General features: G+C 41.8%; 1 protein-coding gene across 2 annotated transcripts in view; it reads right to left on the bottom strand.

Annotated features, from left to right (window-relative positions):
• Positions 1-19,215, bottom strand: part of LOC143319931 (glycine receptor subunit beta-like) — a 143,592-nt gene that overhangs the window by 34,746 nt on the left and 89,631 nt on the right. Inside the window, exons 3-5 of one of the 2 annotated variants that reach the window (XM_076729214.1) lie at positions 14,174-14,280; positions 832-899; positions 397-623 (exon numbers count right to left, since the gene is read on the bottom strand). In XM_076729214.1, coding sequence (XP_076585329.1) covers positions 397-623; positions 832-899; positions 14,174-14,280 — 402 coding nt within the window. The remainder of the gene's footprint in view (positions 1-396; positions 624-831; positions 900-14,173; positions 14,281-19,215) is intronic. The other variant, XM_076729215.1, reaches the window with a different exon arrangement.

Below are 19,215 nucleotides of genomic sequence, written 5' to 3'. Positions count from 1 at the left end.
TACACTTAAAGTTTGTAAAAATCTGTGCAAAATATAGCATAGTATTTACACTTCAAGTATACTCAAGTATTACTAGTATTACAAGTATACATTAAGACACCAAAAATAGCACAAAGTGTACTTACTACATTCTTCAAAAAGTAGAATTTAAGTATATATCATTTTCACCTGGGAGTGCTTGCTATTTAGAGTGGAAAGGAGCAGGTCATGGGTCCTGAAGATTGATAACCAAGTGCTTGCTCAAGGGGGAATTGTTGGGTTTCTGTAAATTTTGTATGATCCTGACCTGCTCTTTATGGAAAGTGTCCTGAGAGATCTTCTGTTGTGATTTGGTACTATACAAATTCAATTCAATTAAATTGATTAAAAAAAAAGATGAAAAATTTGTATGCGTACCTCATACTGATCAAGACATCCCCATTCCTGAAGATGAAGAGCAGAATGTTGTCCTGTGTGACATCATGGAAGTTTGCATTTTTCTCATTCGCAAAGAAAAGGTCTGGTTTCCACAAACATTGGAACATGTTGGGGTCAACAGTCAGTGCCTCACTCTTGAAATCAGTGGGAAGTCGTAGACGAGGGTCATTCCATCTCTGACGAAGAAATATATTTATTCTGTAGTCCTGTAAAGAGAGACATAAACTTAATAATTGTCGCCACGTTGACACCTTGACTATCTCTAGCACTAGTGCTATTACTACACTGCTAATATTATATTAATATTTTTGTTGATGGCCAGTCAAGAGAAATCATGAAAAGAAATTCAGAAATTGGAACAAAAGAAAATTAAAAAAATCAACATTAATTGTTTGTGGTGTGCATATGTGTCACCATAGTGGTCTCCTGAATGGACCCAAAGCTGTTGATGAAGATGTTCACTTTGGATTCAACTGGGATACCTGAAACACACATAGACAAACTTAAAGCAATATGACTGCAGATTATTTTATTCCATGTAAAACAGGGAATTGACTTGTAAATATGTAATTTCTGATAAGATGTTGATGAACTACTGTATATATGGGGAATATGGAGACAGTTAATCCATACTTATTTCTGACTCGGACATATTCTTGCAACTACATTTACAGTATTTATTGTGTTCCCTATCTTAGCTTTTGGAGCTTATAGAAAATATTAATGTGTAAAATCTGCAGCAACAACACACAGCATTCTCCTGCAGTTAATGTCACCATGACAACGTCTATGATGGGAAAGTAAATAAATAAAAAAAATAAATAAATAAATTAAAAAAAAATAAAAATAATAATAATAATAATAATAATAATAATAATAATAATAATAATAATATAGGGCCCTTGGTATTTTTTGAGATTCTTGTGTTCCTTCTTCTTGATGTTGCTGTCACTCAGGATCACAATGTCTATCATGAATCCATCTGTCTACCACTACTAGATCAAGATCAAGATCAATATTCCTTTATTTGTCCCGCGAGGGGAAATTCCAGAATACAGCAGCATCAGTAAAGATTAATAGAAGAAGTGCATGCAAATTAGAAACAAAAACAGTATATACAAAAGAGTGAGGATTTAAATAAAAATAAAAAGAAAGAAATTGTAAAAAAAATTTTAAGAAATTGTAGATCGTATTTACAGACTGTTATGTACATGTTTTCAGGGTTCTAAATTAACACCCGCCAACCCGCCAAATGCGGGTTAAAATTCATATTGGCGGGTGTAAATAAAAACTTACTAGCCAATTTGGCCGGTAATGCATTAGGCAATCATGTCAGTCAGAGCCGCTCTACAGTTCTTGGTCATTTGTCCCCTGACGGTCCGTCCTACATTTCCCATGAACACTGTCGTAATGCTACGTGATGACGTATAAGACGCCCATTGGCTGTGCGCAGGCACACTACAGTCTGTAGTGCAACCGGCGCGAGAAACCACGGAAACGCAAACACAAAGAAGAAGAAGAAGAATGAACGGCAGCGTATAAACTGTAAAAAAGGAGACTGAGCTAGCTAAAAGTAAAAAGTAAAGTTTAACTAAATGCTGCAGTGGTTGGGACAGACGTCTGGGGGCGAGAAGAGGAAGGAGGCAGGGGATGAGAATGTCGACAAAGCGTGTGAAACGAAGAAAAGAAAGTTTAACGCTAAATGGCTGACAGGTCGTGAATGGCTTGTGTTTGATCACGAAAATGCCGTCATGTTTTGTAAGGATTGCTGCATGTACACGAAAGAAAAAAAAAGAAAGTCATGGCAGTTACTTATATATATTTCTTATTAAAGAAGGAAAGCAGAAACACTTTAAGTTGAAAGGAAAAATACATTTTATTAGGAATGTAATGATACTAAATACTTACTGGAAAAATGTCTTTTATAAAATAAATCTGACAGCATTTTTTGTTTGTATAAATTAAATGTTTGCACTTTCTGTGTATATTTTGTTTCACGTGTTGTACTTTCTGTGCATTTTTCATGCCAACAATGTAAATAAAATGATCAAATGCATTCAGTGGCACTCATAATCTCTCTTATTTTCACCGGGAAAAAATTTGGCTAGTGGAAATTCTGATTGGCTGGTAACTTTAGAAGGTCACCAGCCACATTGGCTGGTGATCAAAAAAGTTAATTTAGAACCCTGCATGTTTTTATTGCACAGCTTATTGTCCAGACTATTGCACTGATTACTTGGAGTAGCTTTTGTTGTACAATCTGACAGCTGCAGGAAGGAATGACCTGCGATACCGCTCTTTCACACACTTTGGATGTAGCATCCTGTCACTGATGGAGCTCCTCAGTGCAGTGAGTGTGTGTTGGAGGGGGTGGGAGTCATTGTCTGTCATGGAGGACAGCTTGGCTGTCATCCTCCTCCCCCCCACCTTCTCCACCAGTTCCAGAGGGCATCCCAGGACAGAGCTGGCCTTCTTGATAAGTTTGTCCAGCCTCTTCCTGTCAGCTGTAGTGATGCTGCTCCCCCAGCAGACTACACCATAGAAAATGGCAGAGGCCACAACAGAGTCATAGAAGGTCTTTAGGAGTGCCTCACGCACCCCAAAAGATCTCAGCCTCCTGAGCAGATAGAGTCTGCTCTGTCCTTTTTTGTAAAGTGCAGTGGTGTTATGAGTCCAATCCAGTTTGTTGTTCAGATGAACACCCAGGTACTTATAAGATGTCACCATCTCAATGTCCCTTCCCTGGATGTTCACTGGTGTTGGTGAAGAGTGCGTGCGCCGACGAAAGTCCACAACCAGCTCCTTGGTTTTACCCGCGTTAATCTGGAGGTGGTTCTGCTGGCACCAGTCCACAAAATCCTGGATGAGTCCTCTGTATGACCTGTCGTCCCCATCTGTGATGAGGCCGACAATGGCAGAGTCATCAGAGAACTTCTGCAGGTGGCAAGTGGGTGACAGGTGTGAAAAGTCTGCTGTGTAGAGGGTGAAGAGGAACGGTGCCAGCACCGTTCCCTGGGGGGCCCCACACTGCAGAGGACAGTCCCTGACACACAGTCCCGTGTCCTCACAAAATGTGGGCGGTTGGAAAAGTAGTCCACTATCCAGCATGTGAGGTGTTGGTCCACCCCTGAAAGCTCCAGCTTGTGTCTCAGGATGGGTGGCCTGATGGTGTTAAAAGCACTGCTAAGGTCCAGAAAAAGGACCCGAACAGAGCTCCCAGGCGATTCCAGGTGAGATAGAGCTCGATGGAGGAGGAAGATGAGGGCATCGTCCACTCCGATGCCAGGCTGCAGTGGGTCCATGGACAAGCTCACCAGGGGGCGCAGGTGGGCAAGGACCAGCCGCTCCAGGGCCTTCATGAGGTGGGATGTTAAGGCCACCGGCCTGTAGCAGCAAGGGTCCTTGGGATGTGGGGTCTTTGGCACAGGTACCACGCAGGACGTCTTCCAGAGGCGTAGCACCCTTCCCAGTCTCAGGCTCAGGTTAAACAGATGTCCAATGATCCCGCTCAGCTGATCAGAGCAGGATCTGAGGAGCCTGGGACTGAGGCCATACGGTCCTGCGGCCATCCTCTGTTGTTTGTCAATCAACAGAATAACACCATCAGATCTGGGTTCTGGCAGGTGGGACAGGGAACAAGGGTAGAAAATCTGTTGAAAAACAGATTCAGTTAATTTGCCCATTTCCGGTCTCCAGATTCTGGGGCCCTCCCACTGTCCACTGTCCTTGTCTTTCCTTATCTCCCTTTTCAGCTCCCTCTGCACCCTCCTCAGCTCTTTTTTGTCCCCAGATCTAAAAACCCTCTTCTTCTCATTCAATAGGGGCTTTCAGTTCTAGGGACTCCCAGTGCTTGTTATTTGAGAAACACAGTACCTTCCTGATAGACACAGTGTTTTCCACTCATAAGTTAATGTAGTCTGTGATGCAGGTTGTTAAACTGTGAACGTCCTCCCAGTGTGGACTGCACAACACTTCCCAGTCAGTGGTTTCAAAGCAGTCCCTCAGTGCCATACTGGTCTCCTCACACCATCTCCATACATACCCTATGGTTGGTGCTTGTTTTTTCACCATTGGTATGTAGGCAGGGAGCAGATAAACCTGGGGCCCGTTGCACAAAACTGGGATAAGGGATTAAGCCAGGATATGTCGGTTATCCTGGCTCAACTTATCCATGATCCAGTTACACAAAAGCAGGATAGTGGAAAGAGGAATATGTTATGGGATAAGTTACCATGGAGATTTATTCTGTGGAGCTAGCCTGCTCCAGACCAGGCTAAGTTCCAGGATCTATTTAATCTCATCCCTTATCTCAGTCAGCAGTCATCACAAACGGAAACCAATAGTTATTCCACTGCCCACTACACATTGTTATCACATTCAACTAGATCCACTGTCATTATTTAAACATTAACACAAAACATAAGCATCATTAATTTCAATTTTAATTAATTTCATTAATTTCAATCATTGTAGACTGCAATCGGCTGGCGACCGGTTCAGGGTGTACCCCGCCTCTCACCCATTGACAGCTGGGATAGGCTCCAGCCCCCCGCAACCCCGAAAGGGACACGCGGGTACAGAAGATCAATGAATTAATGAATCATTGTAGATAAATGATTATTTTTGATGATGTTGCAATCATTAGATAGACAGTTTCCCATAGACTAGATATAAAATAATCCAATATAAATATAAATACACATCAAAGAGTAACATGATGTTCCTTTATTGAATAAGGATAAATCAAGCTTCAGTTCCTTTCAAAACTGAAGTCACACAGTGACTCTACAAGATAGAAAGCACAGAATCAAGAATAAATACACATTCAAAGGTCTGTATATAATACACCCCACATGTCTGCACGCTGAAATAAATGCAGGACAAATCCGTACACAACAAATGAACAGACAAATGAATGGATGCAGTAGCCTCCCTGCAAGCTTGTATACACACAGTATACAGCACAAACATAAGAGGCTAAATCAATCTAAATTGAAAAAAGAAAAAAAAAAAAACACAAATTCCTTTGCCAATGCAGGCCACATTTAATTGAAATTAACAGCATGTGTCTCTGCCAATGCAGGACATATTTAACTGAAATTTAAAGCATGCATGTTAACTAAAATAATTCAACACATATGGGGCCCTGACCAGCTAACCACTGTCGTCATCAGGGATGATGGCAGGATTGTCCCAGTCCATGTGTGATGGCACTCTGGGGGCCCTCTCCTTCCTCAGGCAGGCCACATTGTGGAGGACAGCACAGGCCACAGTGATGTCACACGCCCTCAAAGGGCTGACCCGTAACTGTGCGTTCAGACCAAAAGAGGCAAAAGAGGCAAGGACGCCCGAGGCTGCGCGAGAAACAGGACAGCTTCCAAAGCGGCAAAATATTTTAGCCGCTTTGGTCGCTCTTCACGTGACTGACGTCAAAGTTAAATCGCGCTAGTCATTTAAAGGAGCCGCAAAGCAGACTTCTTGACAGCGGCATAGTGCTGCTTGCTGTTGTTCACCTTCAGTTTAAAGCATGCCTAGTTGCATAGGAGGTTTTGTGTGCCATTAAATACAGAAAAAAAAAAAATCTCAGAGCATGAACATAAATCAAAATCACCATCTAGTCACGAGCGGATTGACGTATTGAGGAGGAAGCAATTAACAAAGGGCATTATGATTTACCCACCACAACATCAAACTTTTACAACTTTGAAATATACTAAAATTCTGTGGCAAAGACGTACCCTGGGCATGCAAGCCTTTCTTGCTTCATCTGAATGAGATGACACATTGCACAACAAAACATTTTATCAACTAACTGACATTTAAATAGAGCAAAAATATCTTGATGTGTGCAGTGAAAAGTGCTTTTTTTTTTTTTCAAGCGTCTTCTTCAGGTGTACAGGCAGGCAGCAGCACACATCACAGTGATGTCATCCAAATCCATGATGAGTCCATATGATTTTGACCATGCCGCCGTGTTAATGACCATGTTAATGATACAATAATAACAATTATGAGCGAGAGTTAATTTAATGTCATAACCGCCTCACCCCATTTTTCCCCGTTCTTCCAAAAAAGTAAAACGCTCTTTGGCCACAAGATTGTTATGTTTTCCGGCTCCGGGGTAATTTTCTTTAGGCCTATAGAACACACACACACACACACACACACACGGATGCAAATGCGCGCTCCTTACGTCTCAGCTGCAGCATCTCTGTGCACAATTACGCATGTGGTGTTGTCTGCTTGTCTTTCGTTTGGTGTCATACAAGTTCGTCAAGTTCGTGTGTGTGTGTGTGTGTGTGTGTGTGTGTGTGTGTGTGTGTGTGTGTGTGTGTGGCCAAAGAGTGTTCCTTTTTTGGAAGAACGGGGAAAATGGGGTGAGGCCGTTAGCGAATTAAATTAACTCCCGCTCATAATTGTTATTATTGTATCATCAACATGGTCTGCGACGACTATAAATATGCGCGTTTAACCCTCAAAATCATATCGACTCATCATGGATTTGGATGACATCGCTGTGATGTGTGCTGTGCCCGCACACAAGTGATCAATTTCTCGGCATCCATGACGGAACTAGGAACCAAAGTTACATGTGTTGTTCTTTGGGGCCCGCTCGAGCGAAGGACACCTCTACTCTGATTGGTTGCCGCCGGTTGCCGCTGAACCGCGTCATAGCTAATTACCATAAAGTTAACCGAATTTCAACTTTTCATCTGGTGCCGCTTTGGACGCTTTAGCCGCTTTGGACGCTCTAGACGCACGGCTGATGGCGGCTACGCTTTGGCCGCTCAGGACGCCGGGCTCTCATTGAAAATGTATTAACTTCCGGCGTCCTTGCCTCTTTTGCCTCTTTTGCCTCTTTTGGTCTGAACGCACAGTAAGTCATGAAGACAATGAAAGTGTGCCTTCAGGAGGCCAAAAGTCATTTCAATCCTGGCCCTTGTCCTGGCGTGGGAATGATTGTAGGCCTGCTATGCTTCCTGGGGGTCTGTGTATGGTGTCAGGAGAAAAGGCTGGCAGGCATACCCCCTGTCCCCCAGCAAGACACCAGAGAATTCACCTGTCAATACAAAATCTCATCATCACAACCTCATAAATAGAGTGACATTCTTGACAGCTATGATGAAAAAGGTGGTTATTGTGCATTCTTAAGTATTAGTCAGGGCACTTACCATTCTGCAAGATGTGTTTGTATTTAATCTTGACTTGCTGCCATGTCCCAGTCATGTTTAATCTATATACACACACTCTTTTATATATGCTAATAAAACAACATACATGGCGGCACAGTGGCGCAGCAGGTAGTGCGCGTGCCTCACAGCAAGAAGGTTGCCGGTTGGATCCCCGGGTCGGGCAGGGCCTTCCTGTGTAAAGTTTGCATGTTCTTCCCGTGCACGCGTGGGTTCTCTCCGGGCACTCCGGCTTCCTCCCACTGACCACAAACATGCTCATTAGGTTAATTGGTGACTCTAAATTGTGCTTAGGTGTGAGTGTGAGTGTGAATGGTTGGTGTCTGTATATGTTGCCCTGCAATCGACTGGTGACCGGTTCAGGGTGTACCCCGCCTCTCGCCCGTTGACAGCTGGGATAGTCTCCAGCCCCCCCACAACCCCGAAAGGGATGGTTGGGTATAGGAGATGAATGAATGAATGAACAACATACATGAGATAAGATCAACTTTATTTATCCCAAAGGAAAATTATCAAGGTCAGTCTGATGGAGTTACATTTACACAATTTCACTTATAACTGTGGCAGTGTTACCTTTCGTTTTAATTTGGTCCTTCACCTCCTTGTAAGCCTCCATGAGGATTTCTGCCTCCGATGGGGAAAAGTACGCCGCTCTAGTTGCCATGGTGAATCATTGAATCTGTGATCGACAGCGGGGTCTATTTGAGGAAGCCGCGTGCACATACTTATCCAGGATAGGTTTCACCTGGCTTGATGAATCCGTGTCTGCTCATCCTGGCTTGGTCTTTGTGCAACCGATTAAGCCTGGATGCTCATGTTTTGGATTAGTTGAACTCAGCTCAGTCACTTATCCTGGATGTCTTTATCCTACTTTTGTGCAACATGCCCCTGGTTGTGATCAGAGTCGCCCAGCGAGGGGAGGGGTGAAGAGCTGTAGATGTTTTTTATGTTTGAAACAGTAAGTCCAAGGTTCTATTGTCTCTGGTGTGGCATCTAACATATTAGATGAAGGTGGAGAGAGTGGAAGATTGGGAAGCACAACTGAAGTCACTGGAGATGAGGAGGAGGGACTGGAGATGTGATGTCTGCAGCTGTGAAACCACATTGTGTAGGAGCACGCAGGCTGCTGCAGCATTGGCAGACACAGAGATGTACAGTGTTATCGCGATTATATACGAGAACTCTCTCAGAAGGTAATTTGCCAAGTGCTAACAGCTAGCAGCTCATGTCTCTCATGCAGCGTTGCTCATCTACACTGATGTGCCCTGAGTTCTACCATTTTTTGTTCCTAAAAATCGCTATTCCCCCACCCAGAGTAACAGCAGCAGCAGTAACTCACAACAGAGTGCAGCCCAGAGTAACATGTGAGTCCAAAGTGATTTCATTCAGCCACATTTCTGTGAGGCACATGATGCTGCACTCTGGGTATTCCCTCCTTACATCTCACTTATCATCCATAATAATAGATGATATGGATGGTACTATCTTTTCTTCTCTCAGCTCGTCATCTCCTGATTACCTCTACTTATTTCCACAGGGATCTCTGGTCTTTCCACTGGGAGTACCTTCGTGCACACCGTGTATAAATAGTGGATCCAGGAACCAAAACCAGTTGTACGCCCGCAGGTGAACAAGATTGACCGAGACTCGTGAGGAAAGAAACACTCAAAAAGCACAAAAACTGTTACTAAAACAAAGAATAGAGGTCAGAGCAGTCACTAGCTGCCACTCTTGTGGGCCCATCTTGAATTGCAATTGTAAGTAATTGTAGAATAGACAACAACAACAAGTGAAGCAATCGTGCTGATATAGTTACTGATTTACTGTATCGCATGTTCATGCAAAGTTAAAAATTAAAAGTTTGTATGCCACTGGAAAATTCAGATCACTGCTATGGGCAGCAAAAGCTGGGTGGTGTTCACTGCATCAAAAGACTTTCAATTTACCACAATTACACTGCAGCTTTGGTTCTGTGCTCATGCAGGGCATTAGAATGAAGAGCAGATGCATACAGTCAAAGCAAACCACTGCTAAATGTGCTTATACTGAGCCAGTGGAAGGAGGATCAACACATTATAAAGCTCACACTGAAAATAAGCGGATTATCCTTGAATCAAAAATATTTTTATGATATTGTAAGTGTTCTCAAATGGTAACAAAACATGTTTTTAAAAGTTTGCTGTGTCACTCTTGATGGCAATGGCCATGTGTAGTAGCTGCAGTGCAGAGAGAGAGAGAGAAAGAGAGAGAGGACATCTGGTTGTAGCTTGAAGCTTCACAGAGCAAATCAACCAAACACACTCCTCATGTTCTGTGTGTTCTAATCTTTCTTCCTCTGCCTTGCATCTTTTCTCCATTTCTCTTTTTGTCTCATTATCTATTTGTTTTATCTTTGCTTCCTATCACAATGTCTATTGTTGAATATTTGGTCTTTGTTCAATTAACAGCACTGATGTGCCAGTTTCTACAAAATAGTAGTTAGTTAGTTACTAGTTACCTCATTGAAAAGTAGCTAAATTATTTTCCTTCCAACAAAATGATGTGATGTGTTTCTAAGTAACTTTTTAGTTTAGTAACTCATTTTCAATTTAGTTATGCAACACAATATAACATATTAATGTATAAAGTTGGATGATTTTTCACACAGGGAGAACAATGAAGCAAGGGGACCTAAATGCAGGCATCCTCTGCTCAGAATTATCCCATTCTGTTTCATGTTAACTCTTCTACATGTTTGTTTCTTTCCATCAGTGCCAATGCAGAAGTAAGCAAAGTGTCGTCCTGTAGAGATGGCCCACATTTCCCATCATGTGGGAATGCAAATGGTATTCATGTGTTCAGAACATGGTGGTTTATGTTTCTTAACTGCAGCTGTATTTTACTAGAGTGTTTCAGAGTTCTACTACCCTGTATAGTGTCAATATGTTCCATTATAATTCTAACAGACACTTTAATTGATACTATGTACTATAAACTGTTAGGATACGCTAAATCTGTCTGCTCCTAGTGTTCTCTGTTTCCTTTTCCCCCTAGTGTTATAGCTGTGTCCCAATTCAGGGGCTGCATCCTTCGGAGGATGGATTTGAAGGCCGATTACGTCATAACGCTGCGCGAAGGCTGTCCCAATTCGTCCAAATTCGAAGGATCCTCCAAATGCAGCCGACAAATGCGTCCTCCTTTTCCCTGTATTTGGAGGATGCGTCGCTACTATCCTTCATGTCCTCCCATATCCCAAGATGCTTTGCGCGATTGTTTTTTTTTTTTTTAAATAATGGCGACCTGTTGATATGAGGAGCTCAGTTAACTGTTAGCCTTATTAAAACTCTTCAATTACAAATGCTACAAGCTCGCATGTCAACTAATATCTTATTTTGGGTGAATACTCGATTGTGATTGGCTGCAGGGTGTCCGTTAGAAAGTGTTGTAGGACAACTATAAAAAAGTTACGGTCAAATAGCCTGATTGTTCTAAATTATTGCGCTAGCTCAAACGCTAGTTGGTAACCGTGGCAACAGAAACTCAGAACACACGTTATTTCACAGTTTATTTAACACAACGGCAAGACAGTAGACAACATGAGTGATTTTATAGTTTCCTTTAACCACATTTAATGATCAGCGTGAATGGTGGATAATATTTCTTGCAATAAAAATGATTTAGGAAACTATCTGTGGACTTTGAGTCTTTGAAACAAAATTTGGCATCATCCTCTGGACACACACAAGCGGTAAGAGGTGCACTTGCCCTCTGAAATGATACTTTGTATCACGTAACATAACGTTAAGCAATCATGTTACTTCCCTCCACTGATTAGGTCTAATATAACAGTTGCGCCGACCGAGCTGCAGGTTCTGTGGCCAGAGCCGGTTACCTTGGCAACGCGTCACAACGAGCGATATTAAATAGTCCACTCAGCCGCTTCTTGTTAAAAACTTACGATTTTAACGGTAAAAAAAAAAAAAACAACATTCACGTATTAATGATTGATTTAATATTTATTTCTTTCGTAAGTGACCATGGTAAAAGCGGGATAATGCCCTTCGAGGCGTCCATTATCAGAAATGAATGGACGACGCGGAGGAGTGAACCGTCCGACGCGAAGCTGTGAAGATATTCACATCAGGTGAATTTGTAAGTTGTATAATAGGCTACATTTCGCGCCTCTTACAAGCGATAGGAGCTGTACGGGCGCATCTCTGCACCCCCTACGTGTGTTTTTCCCGGGTTAGGAGGGTTATGACGTCGTGACGCAATCAGGAAATGCTCCGAAGGCTAGACCGTCCCATTTACCGATAGTTGATGCGGCCGACGGAGGATCCTCCGCAGGACCCAGCCTCCAGAGACCGCGTAGGCTGGGTCCTCCGAAGGATGCAGCCCCTGAATTGGGACACACCTTATGTGTCTGTCTGTCTGTTCCCCTGTCTGTCTCAGCTGGGTGTTTCCCAGCACCCAGCTGGCTCCACCTCTCCAGCAGTGCACCTGGAGCACATCAGCTTGATTAGGGCTCAGTATATAAGGAAAACGCTCAGCTTGGGCTGTTGCCGGATTATCCTGATATCTCCCATGAGTTTTCCAGTCGTTAGTCTAGTTGCTGTCTCGCCATATTCTCCGGTGCTTTTTTCTTTTGCCCTCACTTGTGCTTCTGTCTTTTCACAGTGCCTACCAGCCACGTCCAGCCTTTTCCCAGCCTCAATCACCCATGGGGGGGAAATTGTTTGTTCCGCTCGTTGAGTGCAATTTTGTTTATCGTTCCACCTGTTGAGTGCGATTTCTGTTAGTTTGTTTCCACTCCTTATGAGTGTGCCTTTTGTTGGTTATTTTGTTAATAAATTTGTTTTTGTTCTTTTTGTACTCTTGTCTCCAATCTGTATATTGAGTCCAGTCACTTCTAAATTAAGGCCAAGCCTAACAAAGACTATATTATCAAGTTCATTATTAAATAGCAAATGTCGTTGATCTGTCACATTAAAAAGTCACTTATCACCTGTTAAGCCCAGATAGCATTTTCTTCAAGCTTCAACCAGCACCTGGTTCTGTACTGGATGCACATACTGTACATGAAATTAATGTACCAAAGCCCTTCCCTGCTGAAGGATGGTACCCACACTAACTGCAGCTTACTCAAATGCACTGGCAAGCAAGAAACATATATGGATGTACTATATGGAAGTACAGAAAGTGTTTCACAGCTGTGGTAGAAAATTACTCCATAAGTGTATGGTCTGTTGAATAACTCAAAAAGGCAACTGCAACCTTGGTGTGACAGTGGTTTCAGACTGTCCAGATAGAAAGATTATAAAACTTGTGTCGAGATATGCTTGTTTAAGAATAACTGGTTTTAACATGAATGTCTCACTGTTGTTTAGCACATCCCTCTTTGTGACCCAGTTTTTTTGGGTATAACTATAATATTGAATGATTATTTGTGAAGCAAAAAGCAATGTAGCCACTGTTTTGTACAGTCTTGCTTCCTGGTCAGTAATTTATTAAATACATAAGACATAACAAAAGTGTTCATTTATTTCAAAAGTAAAATTTTAATGAATAATAATTTGATATTACAGTGTATGATTTCTGTGAAGAGTCTCAGTCATCCAGGTCATAGTTATCCAAGGGCGGTTGAATAATGGGCAACTGGGCTGGGGTGTAGAAAGTTGAAATGTTTTGCTTCGCACCCAAAGGGCTTCCTCAGTTCTTACCGTTTGGTGGAGAGTCCCATTTATTTAACTTCTGTGGTGTTGTTATCACAGTCATTGAGACTACTTGGTTAATTTGTGCTCCTGGTTGTTTAATGGCAGTTGCTGGAGTCATTGTTGTCCTTAAATGTGTCCCTTATCTTTCAGGTCAAGGGAAAATGCTAAGTTTTGACCTGAGGAGTTGATCCGCTTGTGTTGAGTGATGCATTTGTTTAATGGTTATATAGTTTCCCTGATATACAATTCCCCAGCACACTGGACTGCACACATGAGATTGCTTTTCATGTGTTTGGTTGCGCAGTCTCTCGGTTGGAACACTTTTCATCTCAGTGTGTTACTGGGTATGAAAAACATAGGGATGTGGTGTTTTGCACATACTCCAGACATATTATAGAATGACAATGATGATGCACTTTCCTTCATCAGGTTGAAGGTATTGGTGGTCCTTTCCAACCTCATCATCCAGCCAAGTTTCTGCAACCAAGTCCAGTTGCCCTGGATGTAACCCTCCTTCGATAACCATGACTTGATTGAATGAGCATTGTCACAGACAGAGGATACTTGATTCATGGATACTTAGGATTTAATCATTTTAGCAAATTTAACCAAAAGTGATATTTATTGAAACAGAAGAAATAAATAAAATGGTAACTGCTGCAGCATTAAAGCATGGGTTTATATTTTCAAGTCCGTCTTTAACAACAGTCAGATATACACACTTAAAAAATTGTGAACCTATCCTTTAATGGAAAGTAGATTCTCATTCAGGATGAGCACACATAAACATACTACTGTAGTTGGCCCTGTTTGACCACTGTTTTTCCAAGAAGTAAATGTTTGTCATCATTTACCTGTACTTTGTAGCATTACCTTGAAAGTTAGGCCTGATTCTTGGGTCATAACTGACCATCAGACGGTTCAAGATGTTGGAGGTGGAGTTAGCTGGAACCTGGGCCAAATCTTCTGGAGACAACTGTCTGTTAAATAGAATATTAATAGACATGAAAATAATTAACATCCAAATCTAAAACACAAATATGTTTTTCCTCCCAAACATGCTGAATACATCAGCAATGAGTATAACATATGGTCAAGAACATTTAACAAAATTCTTTCATAAACTGCCAAACATCAAAGCACAATCTTTTTTGCTGACTGTAAATATCCTCTGAGAGGACAAATGGCAAAATCTGACAAACTGAGAGAAACTAAAATAAAAACATTATTTAACACGACAAATTCCTCTAAAAAGGCATGTCCTCAAGACATTATCAGGACTACAGGTTTTACAATTTGGTCTGTATTTGAATTTCTATTGATAATGATGATAAACTTTGGAATTTTTTTTACTCAATATGGATAGAGCCATTCACAGCAGAAATATAAACACAACAACCAGTCTGCAGTTTTTGGGTTGTACATCAAAGTACATGTCCATTTGCTATTGCAAAGCATTGTTTGAGCTACCAGTTAAGAAAATGGCAGAATGTGTGTTAAATGCAAAAGCTCCTAGTGATGTTCAATATTGGGGAAGTTACTCAAAAAAGTTATTTATCACTAATCACTTCCATGAGGAAGGATGCAACCCCATTACTCACTACCTTTTTAACATATTAGCTGAAATATTGTTCATAGCATAATATATATTGAATGGCATAATATATAAGGTAGCATGTGCCATTTAGGCTTTCACCAATATATTGGTCATTTAGAAAGGGGTGTGCAGTGGCATGAGTGTGTGCAAGTGTGAGCAATACGAGGAAAGTGAGCAAGATGGGATGCATTTCAGTTTTGTCATCACTGGGTAAGAAGACTCCTTCTTTCACACTGTGAGCAGTGAGAATGGGGTGTCCTCCTCTTAAACTCTTCCAGTGGAAAGGAAAGTGCATTTGCACCATGTCTGGCATCAGAAAAGTGCTTCATCATGTCCAGTTGTGTCCCAATTATAGCTGTCATGGCTGATGTGAGGATGCCCCATTTGAGGTACATTTTGGTTTGGGGATTATTTTTCTGTCATCAAGAAGTTCATAAGTAACATGGAGCATAACACAGTAGACTAGGAGCCAGTCCCTGCAAGGTCATGACATTAATTTTAATAACAACGTTCAGGAACATGTGACAAATGAGCATTACAGCAAAATCACTCACCTTACACCACAGCCCAGCAACTCATTTTCAACCCTTCAGACAGCGATCTGTTAGAAGATCAGCAGACTCTCAAAGTCCTATCCGTCTCCTAACATCCATCTCCATCACCGCACTCGGCTGCACTCAGTAAACCATATCTTTCGACGCTCTCTGCCTTCAGCCTCTGACAACCCCAACATCATCAGTCAGTTCAAGTTAATACTCGCACCATACTATTCCATACTAGGGAGTATCGAGTACTATGCAACAGTACAAAACACTGTACTTAATTATCCATACCTTACCACATGCAATTGTATTCGTGCTACTGTTGATGCTGTCTGTAACGCTCTAATTTCCAGATTTTCAGAGTGTGTGTTTAATTTGTAACTATGTAACTTTAATTGCCTCAAACCAGTCAAACAAGTCAAACCAAGGTCCTCTTTCTCTTCCCATGTGCAAAGAAGCATGAATGACACTTCAAATGGCAATGAGATTCCGAATATGCTGATATGCCTCTTCAGAGTGTCATCTACAACTCTGGCACCTCAAATCAAGGATTCAGGGATAAAAATGACATTTCTCGCAATTGCAGGTGCTAAACGTATATTACATTATGTATGTGCGCAAGGAAAACAATATAATATAGGTTCTTAAATTTTCAATTAAGGAATTTACTGAACCCTAGATCATGAGCTCTACTGTTGTGTTTTGCAGCTTACTCTTTGCTGAATCATGGCTGACTGCCTCTCAGCCCCAAATAAACAAATCTCTGCCATCTTCTGTAGCCTGCCCCCGCAGCTTCCCCGCCATCAATCATCTGCTGGATTTTGACGACTGTAAACTGCCATATATTATCCATTTCCAAAATGACTTCTCATTGTCCTACCATCATCGGGTTCTCCTCTCCTCAGACAAATGGAAAGTCTCAAAACATCCTTAGAATTCTCAGCATCACCCTCAACTCTGTATTAATCTGAGCATCGCCGCCTACCGGAAAAAACAAGTCAAGCAAGCCATGATAATAATAACAACAAATCATTAATAATAATAAATTATCCATACCAATTAACAAATATATCTTACTCATTTCACATTTCTTTCTGGCCCACAAACGCACCAAACAATAACTCCTTGACTGCTAGGCCACCAACTACATCATGCACATCATTCCCCAAGGTCAACGTTTTCGCTACACCTCCATTCCATTGCTTTCTCTGTTTCATCTTTCCAAGGCCACATCACATTTGGCAGTGCATGCAAGACAGAGCTAAAGCCATGGCACAGTTCCTATCATCACAGATCTGTCTTTCATGAAACCATGTCACCAAACCTGAAAACATCTACCTGTTCACAAATGAAGAAGCTTTTTCACTGTTGGTGTCATCCCAGACACATGCTTATTCTGAATTTGATGCCATATTATCTGACAAGGAGGTCTTGTGATGACAGTATACATATATTCCCTTCATCTCCGGTGGTCAGTCGTGCTTCCCTGTCTTCCACTCTCCTCAATTTCACTCAGTACTCAGACCAGAGACTAGAGAACCTCAGACTTACTGTATGCTAACAAAAAAGACACTTACAGTTCTTCACCCCTCCCCCCACTGAGCCGCTCTGATCACAACCTGGTTCATCTGTTGCCTGCCTACATACTTTTGGACTGTACGGTAAATGGATATTTATATAGCACTTTTCTAGTCTGACAACCACTCAAAGTACTTTTGCAACGCAAGTCTGCATTCACCCATTCGCACACACACACACACACACACACACACACACACACATATTCATACAATCGTGGCTAGGCACCTGCTTATTACGAGCTTTAACCAAAACATGGTATGGTGTTTCCCAAATAACAAACCCTGGATGGTGGCTCATCAGGGTACAGTGCTCTCTCCTTTCCTGTTCACCCTGTACACATAGGACTTCAGAAACAACACTAACAGCTGTCATTTCCAGAAGTTCTCCAATGATACAGCCATTGTTGGATGTGCTGGACAACCTCTATCAGCCCCTGCATGAGATGAGGAGGGCCTTAAGCAGCTCCCTCAGCAGCAGACTATTGCGTCTACTGTGCAAGAAGGAATGCTACCGCAGGTCCTTCATTCCAGCAGCTGTCAGACTGTTCAACTCCAGCATCATTTAACATTTAACTGTCAACATCATTTAACGCAGCACTGTGTTGGTGTTGTTTCACATCAACACATCACAAACCTACTGTTTTGTATGACTGCATTGTTTATGTTTAACATTTGCTATCCATTACATCCATGCAAATATCCTGTGCAATATTACATATTTTTTTGCTGTGCTGCCTGGCAAGACAGTCTTAAAACATACAGGAAAGCCCTCAACAGTGGTAAGGCAGCCTATTATTCTGCACTAAAAGAGGAAAATAAGAACAATCCCAGGTTTCTCTTCAGCACTGTAGCCAGGCTGGCAGAAAGCCAGAATTCTGTTGAACCATGTATTCCTTTAGCCCTCAGCAGTAATGACTTCATGAGTTTCTTTAATGATAAAATTCTTAATTTTTAGTACTTAGACAGTACCTCCTGCCCTCAACTGGTACTGATTATTTTCAAACACAGAAACCACAGAAATTGTTATTAAACCTGTTGTAGTTTTAGACTGCTTTTCTCCTGTTGACTTTCACCGACTAATTTCAATAGTTTCTTCATCAAAATCATCAATTTGTATTTTAGACCCCATCCCAACTAAACTGCTTAAAGGAGATTTACCCTTAATTGGCTCTTCTTTATTAAACATGATTAATCTGTCTTTATCAACAGGCTATGTACCACAGTCCATTAAAGTAGCTGTAATAAAACCTCTTCTTAAAAAGCCGACTCTTAATCCAGGGGTTTTAGCCAACCATCAGTGTTGCCAACTCAGCAAGGAAAGTAGCTATTGGCTGTCCTAAAAGTCACTAGAAGTCGCTAAATGACGTCATCAACTAATTTGCATAATTTATCATGTGCATGTAATTGTAATGGATGCTGGAGGAGAGAGGAATAATGTCGTGGGAGAGACAAAAGACCCTAAATATGTTTAGAAGTACAAATGAACTTTTGTCTGTCCATTCTTGTTTTTTCTTAATGTCGCAATTCCAACCCTCCTCCTTTATCTGGGCTTGGGACGGGGGGGCGGCAACGGCAGCATCCGCTGCTCGTTGAGAAGAAAAAGTCGCAAGACTTAATTCGCTAAGTTGGCAACACTCATGAGCACAGCTACCACTGCAGCTGGGGGAGAGACAGAAGCGAGGGAGGGGTGAGGGACGATCACACACAACACAGCTGAGCTCATTGCTCGCTCCATAAAAAGGGACGGTTCATACCATCATGTCAGAGTCTCCAGTAACGCCAGAAAAAATAGGTAGATTTGCCACGAGTTGCTTTTTCCAAAAAAAGTCCAACCTCCCCTTTCTCTCTAAAATCTTGAGAAAGCATTTGCTAATCAGCTGTGTAACTTTCTACACAACAATATATTAGCCGCTCTACACAACAATACATTAGCCGCTCTGCACTGGCTCCCTGTAAAATTTAGAATAAATTTAAAATCTGTCTCCTTATGCACAAAGCCATAAATGGTCAGGCACCATTTTATCTTAAAGACCTCATAGTACCTTATGAATGCAGGCTTACTTATGGTTCCTAAAGTCTCCAAAAGCGTGGGAGCCAGAGCCTTTAGCTATGAAACTCCCCTCCAGTGGAACTATCTTCCAGTCTTTGTCCGGGAGACAGACACTGTCTCTACATTTAGGAGTAGGCTTAAAACGT

Source organism: Chaetodon auriga, chromosome 4 (assembly GCF_051107435.1).
Source record: "Chaetodon auriga isolate fChaAug3 chromosome 4, fChaAug3.hap1, whole genome shotgun sequence".
Taxonomy (NCBI): Eukaryota; Metazoa; Chordata; class Actinopteri; order Chaetodontiformes; family Chaetodontidae; genus Chaetodon; species Chaetodon auriga.
This window is presented reverse-complemented; position numbering and strand designations above follow the sequence as displayed.